Source organism: Lepidochelys kempii, chromosome 7 (genome assembly GCF_965140265.1).
Source record: "Lepidochelys kempii isolate rLepKem1 chromosome 7, rLepKem1.hap2, whole genome shotgun sequence".
Taxonomy (NCBI): domain Eukaryota; kingdom Metazoa; phylum Chordata; order Testudines; family Cheloniidae; genus Lepidochelys; species Lepidochelys kempii.
Window position 1 is genome coordinate 51,940,284 of NC_133262.1, and position 16,017 is coordinate 51,956,300.

Here is a 16,017-nt window from a genome sequence, read left to right on the forward strand (position 1 = left end):
CGTCTTCCCAGACATTCCCTGATTTACTTACATATTTGGGGTTTCAGATAAGCAATCTCTAGGTATGATCTGATGGTTTTTCATACCTGGCTTAAAGCTTCTCACAGCGTAAGTGCTGCCCTGTTCCTCTCTTCCCCAGAGAACACCAACACACAGACAAAGGGTTGTCTTGTTTTCAATTTTAAAAAATTCTATCCGTTTAAAAAATTTAATTAAAAAATTAAAAAAACTCTTTTGGTCAGGTGCCCACTCCTTTTCTTTTACCTATGTTGGGAGACTTTTTTAACCCTTTACAGGTAAAACAAGCAGAGAACAGCCACCAAGAGAGACTTTATATCTAACTGGCTGGCTGGGTGTCCATAAAAGGGAGCTACCCCTCCCCCTCATTTATCACAGCATGGGCCTCTTCAGTGGTTCTGGTTCCCAAACCAGATGGAGAAATCTGCTTTTGTGTGGACTACTGTAAGCTAAATGCTGTAACTCGCCCAGAGAACTATCCAATGCCACATACAGATGAGCTATTACCCAGTTCATCTCCACCTTAGACTTTACTAAGGGGTACTGGCAAGTGCCGCTAGATGACCCAGCCAAAGAAAGGTCAGCCTTCATCACCCATGTAGGGCTGTATGAATTTAATGTGCTCCCTTTCAGACTGCCAAATGCGCCCGCCTCCTTCTTGGGAATAATTAAGAAAAGGATAGATAATAGGACAGAAAAGATCATGTAGCCTCTATATAAATCCATGGTATGCCCACATCTTGAATATTGTGTGCAGATGTGGTCGCCCCATCTCAAAAAAGATATACTGGAATTGGAAAAGGTTCAGAAAAGGGCAACAAAAATGATTAGGGGTATGGAACGGCTTCCATATGAGGAGAGATGAATAAGACTGGGACTTTTCAGCTTGGAAAAGAGACGGCAAAGGGGAGATATGATTGAGCTCTATAAAATCATGACTGGTGTAGAGAAAGTAGATAAGAAAGCGTTGTTTACTACTTCTCATAATACAAGAACTAGGGGGTCACCAAATGAAATTAATAAGCAGCAGGTTTAAAACAAATAAAAGGAAGTATTTCTTCACACAATGCAGTCAACCTGTGGAACTCCTTGCCAGAGGTTGTGGTGAAGGCCAAGATCATAACAGGGTTCAGAAAAGAACTAGATAAATTCATGGAGGATAGGTCCATATTAGCCAGGATGGGCAGGAATGAGCAACAGGGGATGGATCACTTGATGATTACCTGTTCTGTTCATTCCCTCTGTGGCACCTGGCACTGGCCACTGTTGGAAAACAGGATACTGGGCTAGATGGACCTTTGGTCTGACCCAGTAGGGCCATTCTTATGTTCTTATGAAGTTTGGTGCCTCAGGGTCTGGCAAGACAGGTGTTCAGGGATATCCTGCACATTGGCCGGCCCTTCAGGGAGTGGTCTCCCAACCCCAGGACTGTACATATGCAGAAAATCAAGCTCCCCTTTTGGGGTTACCTGGTGTTTCCCCCTCCCAGAAGTGAGTCCTTCCCTGCCCCGTAGAGGGCTGTGATCTGCGCTCTCTGGGCTAGGTGTACCTTTTGATCAGATGGACCTCTTCCCAGCAGCTTTTCCATAAATGCACCCTGTCTTTCACCAGCCTGGGGGAAAACACCCCCTTCTCTGTCAGTTGGGTCATTTGTGTTCTCACAAACTACCACCTGGCAATTTCCTGGTCTCAACTCCTCTGCTGTCCCAGGCATTGGAGTTGCATCTTGATGTAAAGAGACGTAAAGTTTCCAAAAACTTATCAGAAATAGCATCCTGAAAAACAGGGACCTGGATTGGAGTACCTTCCATCACCCCTTTCTCTGTCGCTGAGAAGTAAGCTGTGTGACTGCTCCCCTCCAGGAAGTCGGTCACACAGTTCCCTCTTAAAACCTGGGTCATGGGCTGAGTGCCTGGGTGCACAGATGCTGATTCAGCTACTCTGTCCTGGGCATCCTCTCCCAAATGACCAGTGAGGAGACATTCCTGTACCCCCACTATTCCTTCCCCAGTTTCCTCCTCTGCGCCCCCTCCTAAGACATGTTTCTCTGTGCTCCCTAGGAAGCGTTCTATCCCTTGTTCAGCTGAAAAACTCTGCCAGCTAACAACTGGGACAGTTTCCTTAATCACTGACAATGACAACATGTCTCCTGCCCCTGCACCTGAAGGCATGTTGCCTTCTGCTGGAAAGGAGCTAGGCTTAGCCCCTCCCATACTTGGAAGCACACTGCTTCCCTATGTTACATAGTCACAGGAATCCTCACCCACCTCAGTGGTTTTTGAGTTTCCCTGCCCCTTCTCTGGGACACATTTCTCTGTGCTCCTTAGAGCTGATTTTATCACTGGTTCAGCTGCGACCCGCTGGCAGCTAACAACTTGGACAGTTCTCTCCCTGGCAGGCATTACAGCCCCATCCCTTCCTGATGTGGTGTTGCCTCCAGCTGCAGTGCAGGAGTTGGTCTCAACTCCTTTAGATTTATTAGGAACTGGGGAAACTTTTGGGATGGGGGAGCCTATACAGGAAGGATGGGCTCCACCTAAACCAAAGTGGATCCAGACTTCTGGCACTTAACATTAGAAAGGTTGCAAAGCAGTTTTTAAACTAAGAGATGGGGGAAAGTCGATTGCTGCAGAGGCACACGTGGATTGAACAGAGACTTCTCTTAGAGGAGAGTCTATTGATAGAGATTCTCTAGATTTTAGTCAGGAGGAGAGGATGGTAGAGGATAAAGTATGGGCCAGATCAGACGAGAAACATGCACATAAAGAATCTGACACATCAGAAAAGGGCAGACAAATAAATAGTGACAAGTTTTTAAAGTGCTTGTACACAAGTGCTAGAAATCTAAATAATAAGATGGGTGGACTAGAGTGCCTCCTGTTAAAGGAAGATATTGATATAATAGGCATCACAGAAACCTGGTGGAGTGAGGACAATCAATGGGACACAATCATTCCGGGGTAGAAAATATATTGGAAGGACAGAACAGGTCATGGGGGGGGGGTGGCACTATATGTGAAAGAAAATGTAGAATCAAATGAAATAAAAATCTTAAATGAATCCACATGTTCCACAGAATTTCTATGGATAGTAATTCCATGCTCTAATAAGAATATAACAGTAGGGATCTATTATCGACTACCTGACCAGGACAGTGATAGTGATGATGAAATGCTAAGGGAGATTAGAGAGGCTATCAAAATTAAGAACTCAATAATAGTGGGGGATTTCAATTATCCCCATATTGACTGGGTACATGTCACCTCAGGACGAAATGCAGAGACAAAATTTCTCGATACTTTAAATGACTGCTTCTTGGAGCAGCTGGTACAGGAACCCACAAGGAGAGGGGCAACTCTCGATCTACTCCTGAGTGGAGCGCAGGATCTGGTCCAAGAGGTGACTATAACAGGACCGCTTGGAAATAGTGACCATAATATAATAACATTTAACATTCCTGTGGTGGGAAGAACACCTCAACAGCCCAACACTGTGGCATTTAATTCCAGAAAGCAGAACTATGCAAAAATGAGGAGGTTAGTTAAACAGAAATAAAAAGGTGAAATCCCTGCAAACTGCATGGACACTTTTCAAAGACACCATAATAGAGGATCAACTTAAATGTATACCCCAAATTAAAAAACACAGTAAAAGAACTAAAAAAGAGCCACCGTGGCTTAACAACCATGTAAAAGAAGCAGTGAGAGATAAAAAGGCATCTTTTAAAAAGTGGAAGTCAAATCCTAGTGAGGTAAATAGAAAGGAGCATAAACACTGCCAAATTAAATGTAAAAATGTAATAAGAAAAGCCAAAAAGGAATTTGAAGAACAGCTAGCCAAAAACTCAAAAGATAATAACAAAATGTTTTTTAAGTACATCAGAAGCAGGAAGCCCGCTAAACAACCAGTGGGGCCCCTGGACGATCGAGATACAAAAGGAGCACTTAAAGACAGGGCTTTGGAGCAGAGCCCGCAGAGCAGCTCCAGAGCAGTGGAGCTGCAGGTTTTTGCCTGGAGCTGGAGCAGAGCTGGAGCACAGCTCCAAAGCCCTGCTTAAAGATGATAAAGTCATCGCAGAAAAACTAAATGAATTCTTTGCTTCAGTCTTCATGGCTGAGGATGTTAGGGAGATTCCCAAACCTGAGCTGTCTTTTGTAAGTGACAAATCTGAGGAATTGTCACAGATTGAAGTGTCACTAGAGGAGGTTTTGGAATTAATTGAGAAACTTAACAGTAACAAGTCACTGGAACCAGGTCGCATTCACCCAAGAGTTCTGAAAGAACTCAAATGTGAAATTGTGAAACTATTAACTTTGGTTTGTAACCTGTCCTTTAAATCAGCTACTGTGCCCAATGCCTGGAAGGTAGCTAGTGTAATGCCAATATTTAAGAAGGGCTCTAGAGGTGATCCTGGCACTTACAGACTGGTAAGTCTAACATCAGTACTGGGCAAATCAGTTGAAACAATAGTAAAGAATAAAATTGTCAGACACGTAGAAGAACGCAAATTGTTGCACAAAAGTCAACATGGTTTCTGTAAAGGGAGATCATGTCTTACTAATCTATTAGAGTTCTTTGAGGGGTCAACAAACATGTGGACAAGGCGGATCCAGTGGACATAGTATACTTAGATTTCCAGAAAGCCTTTGACAAGGTCCCTCACCAAAGGCTCTTATGTAAATTAAGTTGTCACGGGATAAGAGGGAAGATCCTTTCATGGATTGATAACTGATTAAAAGACAGGAAACAAAGGGTAGGAATAAATGGTAAATTTTCAGAATGGAGAGAGGTAACTAGTGGTGTTCCCCAAGGATCAGTCCTAGGACCAATCCTATTCAACTTATTAATAAATGATCTGGAGAAAGGGGTAAACAGTGAGGTGGCAAAGTTGCAGATGATACTAAACTGCTCAAGATAGTTAAGACCAAAGCCGACTGTGAAGAACTTCAAAAAGATCTCACAAAACTAAGTGACTGGGCAACAAAATGGCAAATGACATTTAATGTGGATAAATGTAAAGTAATGCACATTGGAAAAAATAACCCCAACTATACATAGAATCATAGAATCATAGAACAGCAGGGTTGGAAGGGACCCCAGAAGGTCATCTAGTCCAACCCCCTGCTCGAAGCAGGACCAATTCCCAGTTAAATCATCCCAGCCAGGGCTTTGTCAAGCCTGACCTTAAAAACCTCTAAGGAAGGAGATTCTACCACCTCCCTAGGTAACGCATTCCAGTGTTTCACCACCCTCTTAGTGAAAAAGTTTTTCCTAATATCCAACCTAAACCTCCCCCACTGCAACTTGAGACCATTACTCCTCGTTCTGTCATCTGCTACCATTGAGAACAGTCTAGAGCCATCCTCTTTGGAACCCCCTTTCAGGTAGTTGAAAGCAGCTATCAAATCCCCCCTCATTCTTCTCTTCTGCAGGCTAAACAATCCCAGCTCCCTCAGCCTCTCCTCATAACTCATGTGTTCCAATCCCCTAATCATTTTTGTTGCCCTTCGCTGGACTCTCTCCAATTTATCCACATCCTTCTTGAAGTGTGGGGCCCAAAACTGGACACAGTACTCCAGATGAGGCCTCACCAATGTCGAATAGAGGGGAATGATCACGTCCCTCGATCTGCTCGCTATGCCCCTACTTATACATCCCAAAATGCCATTGGCCTTCTTGGCAACAAGGGCACACTGCTGACTCATATCCAGCTTCTCGTCCACTGTCACCCCTAGGTCCTTTTCCGCAGAACTGCTGCCTAGCCATTTGGTCCCTAGTCTGTAGCTGTGCATTGGGTTCTTCCGTCCTAAGTGCAGGACCCTGCACTTATCCTTATTGAACCTCATCAGATTTCTTTTGGCCCAATCCTCCAATTTGTCTAGGTCCTTCTGTATCCTATCCCTCCCCTCCAGCGTATCTACCACTCCTCCCAGTTTAGTATCAAATATGATACATACAATATGATGGGGGCTAATTTAGCTACAACTAATCAGGAGAAAGATCTTGGAGTCATCACGGATAGTTCTCTGAAGACGTCCATGTAGTGTGCAGCGGCAGCCAAAAAAGCAAACAGGATGTTAGGAATCATTAAAAAAGGGATAGAGAATAAGATGGAGAATATCTTATTTCCCTTATATAAATCCATGGTACGCCCACACCTTGAATACTGCATACAGATGTAGTCCCCTCATCTCAAAAAAGATATACTGGCATTAGAAAAAAGAAAAGGAGTACTTGTGGCACCTTAGAGACTAACCAATTTATTTGAGCATGAGCTTTCGTGAGCTACAGCTCACTTCATCGGATGCATACCGTGGAAACTGCAGAAGACATTATATACACACAGAGACCATGAAACAATACCTCCTCCCACCCCACTGTCCTGCTGGTAATAGCTTATCTAAAGTGATCATCAAGTTGGGCCATTTCCAGCACAAATCCAGGTTTTCTCACCCTCCGCCCCCCTCCCCCCCCCACACAAACTCACTCTCCTGCTGGTAATAGCCCATCCAAAGTGACCACTCTCTTCACAATGTGTATGATAATCGAGGTGGGCCATTTCCTGCACAAATCCAGGTTCTCTCACCCCCTCACCCCCCTCCAAAAACCACACACACAAACTCACTCTCCTGCTGGTAATAGCTTATCCAAAGTGACCACTCTCCCTACAAAAAGAAAAGGAGTACTTGTGGCACCTTAGAGACTAACCAATTTATTTGAGCATCAGCTTTCATGAGCTACAGCTCACTTCATCGGATGCATACCGTGGAAACTGCAGCAGACTTTATATATACACAGAGAATATGAAACAATACCTCCTCCCATCCCACTGTCCTGCTGGTAATAGCTTATCTAAAGTGTTCATCAGGTGGGCCATTTCCAGCACAAATCCAGGTTTTCTCACCCTCCACCCCCCCCCACAAATTCCCTACAATGTGCATGGTAATCAAGGTGGGCCATTTCCAGCACAAATCCAGGTTTTCTCACCCCCCCACCCCCATACACACACAAACTCACTCTCCTGCTGGTAATAGCTCATCCAAAGTGACCACTCTCCCTACAATGTGCATGGTAATCAAGGTGGGCCATTTCCAGCATAAATCCAGGCTTTCTCACCCCCTCCCCCCCCCCCCCCCGGAAACACACACACACAAACTCACTCTCCTGCTGGTAATAGCTCATCCAAACTGACCACTCTCCAAGTTTAAATCCAAGTTTAACCAGAATGCCGGGGGGGGGGGGGGGGTTACGAAAAAACAAGGGGAAATAGGCTACCTTGCATAATGACTTAGCCACTCCCAGTCTCTATTTAAGCCTAAATTAATAGTATGCAATTTGCAAATGAATTCCAATTCAGCAGTTTCTCGCTGGAGTCTGGATTTGAAGTTTTTTTGTTGTAAGATAGCGACCTTCATGTCTGTGATTGCGTGACCAGAGAGATTGAAGTGTTCTCCGACTGGTTTATGAATATTATAATTCTTGACATCTGATTTGTGTCCATTTATTCTTTTATGTAGAGACTGTCCAGTTTGACCAATGTAAATGGCAGAGGGGCATTGCTGGCACATGATGGCATATATCACATTGGTAGATGTGCAGGTGAACGAGCCTCTGATAGTGTGGCTGATGTTATTAGGCCCTGTGATGGTGTCCCCTGAATAGATATGTGGGCACAGTTGGCAAACGGGGGGGTTTCTGTGTTGAGGACAGCAGAACTAACATGAGCTGTTGGTTGTCTGCTTCCTCCTAGCACAGGGCATTTATTCCTCAGGTAATCAGTGGAATTACATTGATAGCACCTTTTGGGCTCTTCTGCTTCTACAGAAGATTTGGGATGGAAGTTAACAGTAGAGGGATGTTTTTAGGTAAGAAAATGTTTAGGCTCCTGTTGGGAACACTGGGGCATGGCCACTAGGTAACTCGAGGGGATGGAAGACCACGAGTGTCGATGAAGCCCCCTTGCACTAGGCCCCGGTGTCCTTGGCCCCCCCACCCCCGCCTGGAGGCACTCGCAGCAGCTCTGCGTACTAGGCCCAAGTGTCCTTGGCCCCCCCCGCCTGGAGGCACACACAGCAGTTATGCTGAGAATCTGCAACAGTATGTTGCAGAGTCAGACTGCCTGAAACTAGCAGCTTTATGTATAGTTTAACAAATGATACAGAGAATCAGGGAACTAGCTGGGAACTGGATTGGCTGGCTATATGGATACTTGGGGCAGCTTGCTATTGGACAAGTATGCTGGAAAAAAGGATGTATAAAAGCCTGTGTAACTTCCTGCTCTGTTGTGCAGGATTTGAGATTTTATTCTCCCTGTACCTTTTTGCAGCTGCAAATAAACTTTTCTGCTTCTCCACCCCGTTGTGATTATTGGGTGCAGCACACCGGGTAACGAACCAACTCAAGCTGTTGTTCAGCCTCTCGGCACTGGGTGCCGGCAACAGCTTTTGGCGTCCCTGGGTGGGCGACAAGGCTGCAATTTAGCCTTGCCCGGACCCCTCCTGGAGGTCGAGGATTGTGGCGAGAACCGATGCCCAGCGCACACCGGTGAGTTCATCGGGGGCCTCGGAGGAGACGCGATTTGATCGACCCCAGAGGGCACAACGGTGCAATGCACTCATATAGTGGAGAAGCTGTTGTGGACGGCGGTGAAGAACCGGTCCCTTAGACATGGGGGAGGAGCAGCTGCAGGCCACGGTGAAGAACCGGTCCCTTGGATAAGGTAGGAACCTTTTAAAATCCGGATTGTATGCTCTGTTGGAACCTGGGGACGCCCAGAGTTACCCTGTAGGTATGGGACAGGGACAGAGCTCAGAGGTTAGGGCACGGTGTACGCCCCTAGAGTGCATTCTAGCAAACTGGAAGGTATTTGGTGCGGATCCGATGACTAAGAGCCAATTAAAACGATTCTGTACAGTTGACTGGCCTCAATATCAGCTAGAGGACCAGGAATGGTGGCCACCAGGAGGGTCAATTAATTACAACACGATCCTTCAGTTACTCCTGTTCTGTCAGAGAACAAGGAAATAGAATGAACATATGTATGCGCATTTGTTTCTGACTTTATATACTCGACCAGATATTTTACAGCGCTGTAATCTGACTCCGACTGGTTCGGTAGTAGCTAATGTTAGTCCCCAGACCCCCACCCCCACTGTAATGGCAGAGCCGGTGTCCCCTTCGGCCCCCACACTCCCACCGTATAAGGGTAGGATGCCTCGGGTTACAGAGATTGCCCCCTCGGTGGGACTCTATCCTTTGCTTACCGAGACTGTTGTGGCTTGCCCAGGGGCAGACGGACGTCAGGCTACCACTATGCAAGTTTACACCCATGTGCCATTCAATCCAATAGACTTAGCAGCTTTTAAAACACAGGCTGGGGAATTCTCAACGAACGCAAGCAGGTTTATTTCAGTCTTTGAGGGGTGCCTCAGTAGTCACAAGCCGATTGAGACGACTGTAATATCCTCCTGAGAACCCTGTTGTCTGAGGTGGAGAGGGATCAGGTTACAGCTAAGGCAAGGGGAGCATCAGCGTTCAAGCGAAAAAAAAAGAAAGGAATCTATCTGTCAAGTTCCTCTCCAAATAATTGTAAGCGGCTCAGGGCATTTCTGGGTATGGCAGGCTTTTGCAGGATATGGATCCCAGAGTTTGGACTGTAGGCTAAACCCCTGTACGACTGTGTAAAAGGAGCAGATCATGACCCCTTCTATTGAACCCCAGAGGCTGATAGGGCATTTAAAATCCTGAAAAGAAAATTAATGGAAGCCCCAGCTCTGGACCTGCAGGATCTCTCTAAGCCGTTTCAGTTGTATGTACATGAACGAAGGGGGGTGGTCCTAGGAGTGCTTACACAGCTGTTAGGAGCATGGAGACATCCCGTGGCTTATTTTTCTAAGCAATTGGATCAGGTTGCAAAGGGTCGGCCGGCATGTTTACGGGCGGTCGCAGCTACTGCCCTATTGCTTGAGGAAGCGGAGAAGCTAACATTGGGAGGGGTTATGCAAATCTATACTCCCCACATGGTCCGAGCCTTATTGGATGCAAAGGGAGGGCTTTGGCTCACCCAGGCTCGGATTGCTCGGTACCAGGCTAAGCTGTTAGAGAACTCTGAAGTCACCCTACAGCCTTGCCCCTCCCTTAACCCAGCCACTCTCTTGCCAGAAACAGAGGAACAGAAACATGACTGTTTAGAGATCATAGATGTCCAGTACTCCAGCCGTCCGGATTTAAAGGATGTACCCCTCCCAAATGCAGATTATGAGTGGTACACTGATGGTAGCAGTACTGTAATAGATGGGCAAAGGAGGGTGGGTTATGCTGTTGTGACCCTCCATGACACTGTGGAAGCTGAAGGTTTGCCTGCTGGGACCTCTGCCCAGCTTGCTGAACTAATAGCCCTGACCCGTGCACTTGAACTGTCAAAAGGAAAGCGGGTCAACATTTTTACTGATTCAACGTATGCTTTTGGTGTGCTGCATGCTCATGCTGGCCTATGGAAGCAAAGGGGAATGCTGACAGCCCAAGGCTCCCCAGTCAAGTACGGGCCCCAAATCTTCCGGCTCCTAGAAGCCGTACAACTCCCCTCGGAAGTGGCGGTGGTACATTGTAAAGCCCATCAAAGGGAGGATCAAGATGTGGCCAGAGGTAACGCCCGGGCAGATAGAGAGGCTAAGCATGCTGCCACCCTGCCATCCCCTCAGACTGAGAATGCCCATATGCATGCCCTTATCCCATCAGTAGGGGAACTTCCAACCCCTCAGTACTCTGGGGAGGAGAGACAGCTAACTAACAAACTCGGTCTCCGGGAAAAGGAGGGATGGCTCCATTCCCCAGAAGGGAAGGTCCTCTTACCAAAGGGCCTAATCCGGCCAGTGCTGCAGAAACTACATCAAACCACTCATGCTGGCAGGGAAGCACTTATCCAGCTAATGGGAAAATACTTTATCACTTCCGGACTCCGACCCCTGGCTGCCCAGGTACAAGCAGACTGCTTAGTCTGCCAAAAGAATAACCCCCGACCGGGACATCCTGTGCCACCAGCTGCCCTAGAACCCACTCCGGGCCCTGGACAAGTGTGGCAAATAGACTTTACTAAGTTTCCCCGGACCCAAGGGTTCAAATATCTCCTTGTCATAGTGGATCGGTTCAGCGGATGGCCAGAAGCCTTCCCATGCCGTAACTGCACTGCCAGAACAGTGGCCCTCAAGTTTGTTAAGGAGATCATTCCTCGCTTTGGACTCCCCCTGTGGATGGAATCTGACAACGGGACACACTTCACATCAAAAATCATTCAAAGCATCTCACATGCCTTACAGATCCCCTGGAAACTCCATACGCCCTGGAGACCGCAAGCCAGTGGGGTAGTGGAGCGTACCAATCAGATCCTTAAACGGCATCTCTCAAAAGTGTGCCAAGAAGCCTCACTGTGATGGCCTGATGCTTTGCCCCTCGTCCTACTCCGTATCCGCGTTCTCCCAAAGGGTAGATTAGGGCTCAGTCCCTTTGAAATTATGTTTGGAAGGGCATGGCCTATGAATGGCACCCCGGTTCTGTCAGGGGAATGGGAGTTGGGTAATGGTTTTTTGTCACAGTGTATGTGTTCCCTGTCTGCTGTTCTCTTGTCTCTTCACAGGTATACCAAGGATTCCCAGCCTGTCCCCTTGGACTCTCCCGTTCACTCCTTACAGCCCGGCGACTCTGTGCTTGTTCGTACCTGGAAAGATGAGCCTCTCCAGGAAAAGTGGAAAGGACCCTATACCGTCCTGCTGATCTCCCATACAGCGGCAAAGATCGAGGGACACAAGAACTGGATCCATCACTCTCGTCTGAAGGCAGTAACCGCCCCCTCGTCAGCAGGACAGTGGACCATCCAACCTGCTGACTCCTCATCTAGTGACGATCTCGGGCTAAAGCTACTGTTTAAAAGACACAAATAGCGGGCACCTTAATGCTAAAATGGGCCCACCCAGGTACTGGAGACCCTGGGTTGGGAAGACTCTGGTCATAATTAATTGGGTAACATTGTTATTCTCTGTATTGGTATTTCCAAACTGTGCATATCGGGAGCATAACTCCTTTGTTTTGCTTGCGCACCATGTTGCTACTTTAACAAACCAGACTGATTGCTGGGTATGTGCTCCAACTCCACTATCCCCCAAAACGGGAATGCCCCTTGACATGCTGCCCTTGACCCTAGCAGAATTAGCCACCACCAAAGAGCAGGAAAGAACGGACTCACCGTTCTGGAATAAGACCTCTTTACAGCAGGCCACCTATCAGGACCAGGAGTATTCAGTTGCTGTACGCACTGAGGGAGTGCTATGTTTTACCCGAAACCAATCTGATCACTATGGGCATCCTGTGGGAAAGAGCTCCTGTGTTATTACACAGTGGGCTGATGGGTATTGGATAAAGACCAACAGGGGAGGCCAACAGTGTGGGTGTAATGGTTCCTCCCCTTTTAGGGAAACACTTACAAATAATCTTACCACAAAAAAGGGGTTTGGAAATGTAACTTGCTGTCCAGTTAATATCTCCAATGTAGCAAGCCAATGGTGGGTTTGTAGTGATCCCTATGGCGAGTGTAATTTGAACAGCACAATTAGAAACGCCCCCACTTGTACCCAATCAAAAAAATAAGATGCTCCCATAGAGGCATATAAATTGTTTAAAAAAGCAGCCAAAGCAGCCTTAAATATCCCAGGAATCCCCTTAAGAAACAGTCCTTACTGGGCCCTACAGGGTCACTATTTTGTATGTGGCCGAAAGGCTTACAAGGTGCTGCCAGCCAACTGGACAGGTAGCTGTTATATAGCTCATGGAGTTCCTCATCTTTCCATAACTGCCACACTGCCCAAAGGAAAGATTAGAAATGCCCGAGACACCTCTGTTGAGTCACGAGAAAAGACCCTGCGGCGACTGACTACGGCATTAGAGGGCAATATGAAGAATCCCCTCACAACCGAGAAGCTGGTAGGGTGCTCTGTACTGGGAATAGCACCACTGTTTACTGGGCCAGCCATGGCATGCATAGGCCGCTATACTGTAAGGCTGCAGATGGTACTTAAGAAGGTGGCCTTAAAGTTAAAAAACTCGGTTAGTAATTTAGGGTCAGCAGTAAAAACTTTAAATAAAGAGGTACAGCAGCTCAGGACGTTTTCCCTCCAAAACAGGCTGGCTTTGGACTATCTCTTGGCATCCCAAGGAGGGGTTTGTGCCCTCGTCGGGCCCCAATGTTGTGTATATGTAAATGATAGCAGTTATGAAATCTATAAAAGGGGGTACAGGCTGAAGCCCATGCCCGAGCCGGAGCACAGGTTGCCTATACTGCCCCAGAAAACGATTGGTTGCAAACCTTGTTTTCAGGCTGGGGTTTGTCGTCTTGGCTTGGTGGTTTATTTAGCCTGCTATTGAAAATTCTCTTTCCTGTATTGCTTGTATTACTGGTATTATGCTGTGCAGTATCATGTGTCAGGGCCCTTTTGCAAAAGTTAATAAGTCATTCTCTTCAGGGCTATCACAAAGTGCTTATGCAAAGTCATATTGTAAAGAAATCAGTAGCCCAAGTGAGAAAACTCAGAGCCAAGGCTGTTGAGTGTTCTCAAAGGGGGGAGTTGTTGGGAACACTGGGGCATGGCCACTAGGTAACTCGAGGGGATGGAAGACCACGAGTGTCGATGAAGCCCCCTTGCACTAGGCCCCGGTGTCCTTGGCCCCCCCACCCCTGCCTGGAGGCACTCGCAGCAGCTCTGCATACTAGGCCCAAGTGTCCTTGGCCCCTCCCGCCTGGAGGCACACACAGCAGTTATGCTGAGAATCTGCAACAGTATGTTGCAGAGTCAGACTGCCTGAAACTAGCAGCTTTATGTATAGTTTAACAAATGATACAGAGAATCAGGGAACTAGCTGGGAACTGGATTGGCTGGCTATATGGATACTTGGGGCAGCTTGCTATTGGACAAGTATGCTGGAAAAAAGGATGTATAAAAGCCTGTGTAACTTCCTGCTCTGTTGTGCAGGATTTGAGATTTTATTCTCCCTGTACCTTTTTGCAGCTGCAAATAAACTTTTCTGCTTCTCCACCCCGTTGTGATTATTGGGTGCAGCACACCGGGTAACGAACCAACTCAAGCTGTTGTTCAGCCTCTCGGCACTGGGTGCCAGCAACACTCCCAACCCCCTTCTCTCTTCCCAGGGGCAAAATGGGATCCTCCCTTCTCACCAGTTTTAAACCCCTCTTCTGTGGCCTGCTCTCAATAGATGCCTGAGTCTGTTCAAAGGCATCAGCTAAAAAAGCCATCTCATCCACAGTTTTTACATTTTTATCCCATAGACACTGCTTTACATCAGCCTTACACATGCTCAAGAAATGCTCTTGAGCAACAAGATCAAGCATTCCTTCAAAACTTGCCACCTCTTTACCCCTCACCCATTTTCCCAACAAATCTTTCATTGTTTACATATTCCTCATTACTCTTCCCAACAACCCTTTTAAGATTCCTAAATTTAATTCTATATGTTTTGGGGGTGTCACAAATATAAAGGGAAGGGTAACAACCTTCCTGCATACAGTATATAAAATCCCTCCTGGCCAGAGGCACAAAATCCTTTTACCTGTAAAGGGTTAAGAAGCTCAGGTAACCTGGCTGGCACCTGACCAAAAGGACCAATAAGGGGACAAGATACTTTCAAATCTGGGGTGGGGGTTTGGTCTGTCTGTTGTGTGTGCTTGCTGGACATAGATCAAGGAAACAAGCAATCCAACTCCATTAGAATTAGTAAGTACTAGCAAGCGAATGCGTTAGCTTATTTTTGTTTGGGTTTGTGATTTTCTCTGTGCTGAGAGGAAGGTGTATTCCTGGTTTTCTGTTTGTAACTTTAAAGTTTGGCCCAGAGGGAAATCCTCTGTGTTTTTGAATCTGATTGCCCTGTAAGATTATCTTCCATTCTAATTTTACAGAGGTGCTTCTTTTACCTTTTTTCTTTCTAATAAAGTTCTGCTTCTTTTAAAATCTGATTGGGGTTTTTTGTGTGTCTGTTCTCATCTTGTTCATTCTCAAGCCTCCCCAAGAAAGGGGATACGGGGGCTTTGATGGAAATTAGGGGGGAGTAGGAACTCCAAGTGGTCCTTTCCCTGAGTTTGTCTAAATTGCTTGGTGGTGGCAGTGTTACCTAATCCAAGGTACACGGGAGAATTTGTGCCTTGGGAAGTTTTTAACCTAAGCTGGTAGAAATAAGATTAGGGGGTCTTTCATGCGGGTCCCCACGTCTGTACCCTAGAGTTCAGAGTGGGGAGGGAACCCTGACAGGGGGTAATCTGAAAACTTTGCAAAACACTATCTTTAAATTTACAGGTTTCAGAGTAATAGCCGTGTTAGTCTGTATTCGCAAAAAGAAAAGGAGGGGACACCATCACAGGGCCTAATAACATCAGCCACACTATCAGAGGCTCGTATACCTGCACATCCACCAATGTGATATATGCCATCATGTGCCAGCAATGCCCCTCTGCCATGTACATTGGTCAAACTGGACAGTCTCTACGTAAAAGAATAAATGGACACAAATCAGATGTCAAGAATTATAACATTCATAAACCAGTCGGAGAACACTTCAATCTCTCTGGTCACGCAATCACAGACATGAAGGTCGCTATCTTAAAACAAAAAAACTTCAAATCCAGACTCCAGCGAGAAACTGCTGAATTGGAATTCATTTGCAAATTGCATACTATTAATTTAGGCTTAAATAGAGACTGGGAGTGGCTAAGTCATTATGCAAGGTAGCCTATTTCCCCTTGTTTTTTCCTACCCCCCCCCCAGATGTTCTGGTTTAACTTGGATTTAAACTTGGAGAGTGGTCAGTTTGGATGAGCTATTACCAGCAGGAGAGTGAGTTTGTGTGTGTATGGGGGTGGGGGGGATGTGAGAACCTGGATTTGTGCTGGAAATGGCCCACCTTAATTATGCACATTGTAGGGAGAGTGGTCACTTTGGATGA

General features: G+C 46.5%; 1 protein-coding gene across 20 annotated transcripts in view; it reads left to right on the top strand.

The window, feature by feature from the left end:
• LOC140914577 (uncharacterized) overlaps window positions 1-14,099 on the top strand; it is a 106,890-nt gene extending 92,791 nt beyond the window's left edge. For 12 of the 20 annotated variants that reach the window (XM_073352701.1, XM_073352682.1, XM_073352683.1 and 9 more), the window contains one exon: window positions 8,345-14,099. In XM_073352701.1, the coding sequence (XP_073208802.1) occupies window positions 8,345-8,407 (63 nt within the window). In that variant the 3' untranslated portion in view covers window positions 8,408-14,099. Of the gene's footprint in view, window positions 1-7,535; window positions 7,618-8,344 lie in introns of all 20 variants that reach the window. The other 8 variants (XM_073352702.1, XM_073352698.1, XM_073352684.1 and 5 more) reach the window with 4 other exon arrangements.
• Window positions 14,100-16,017: the final 1,918 nt, after the last annotated feature.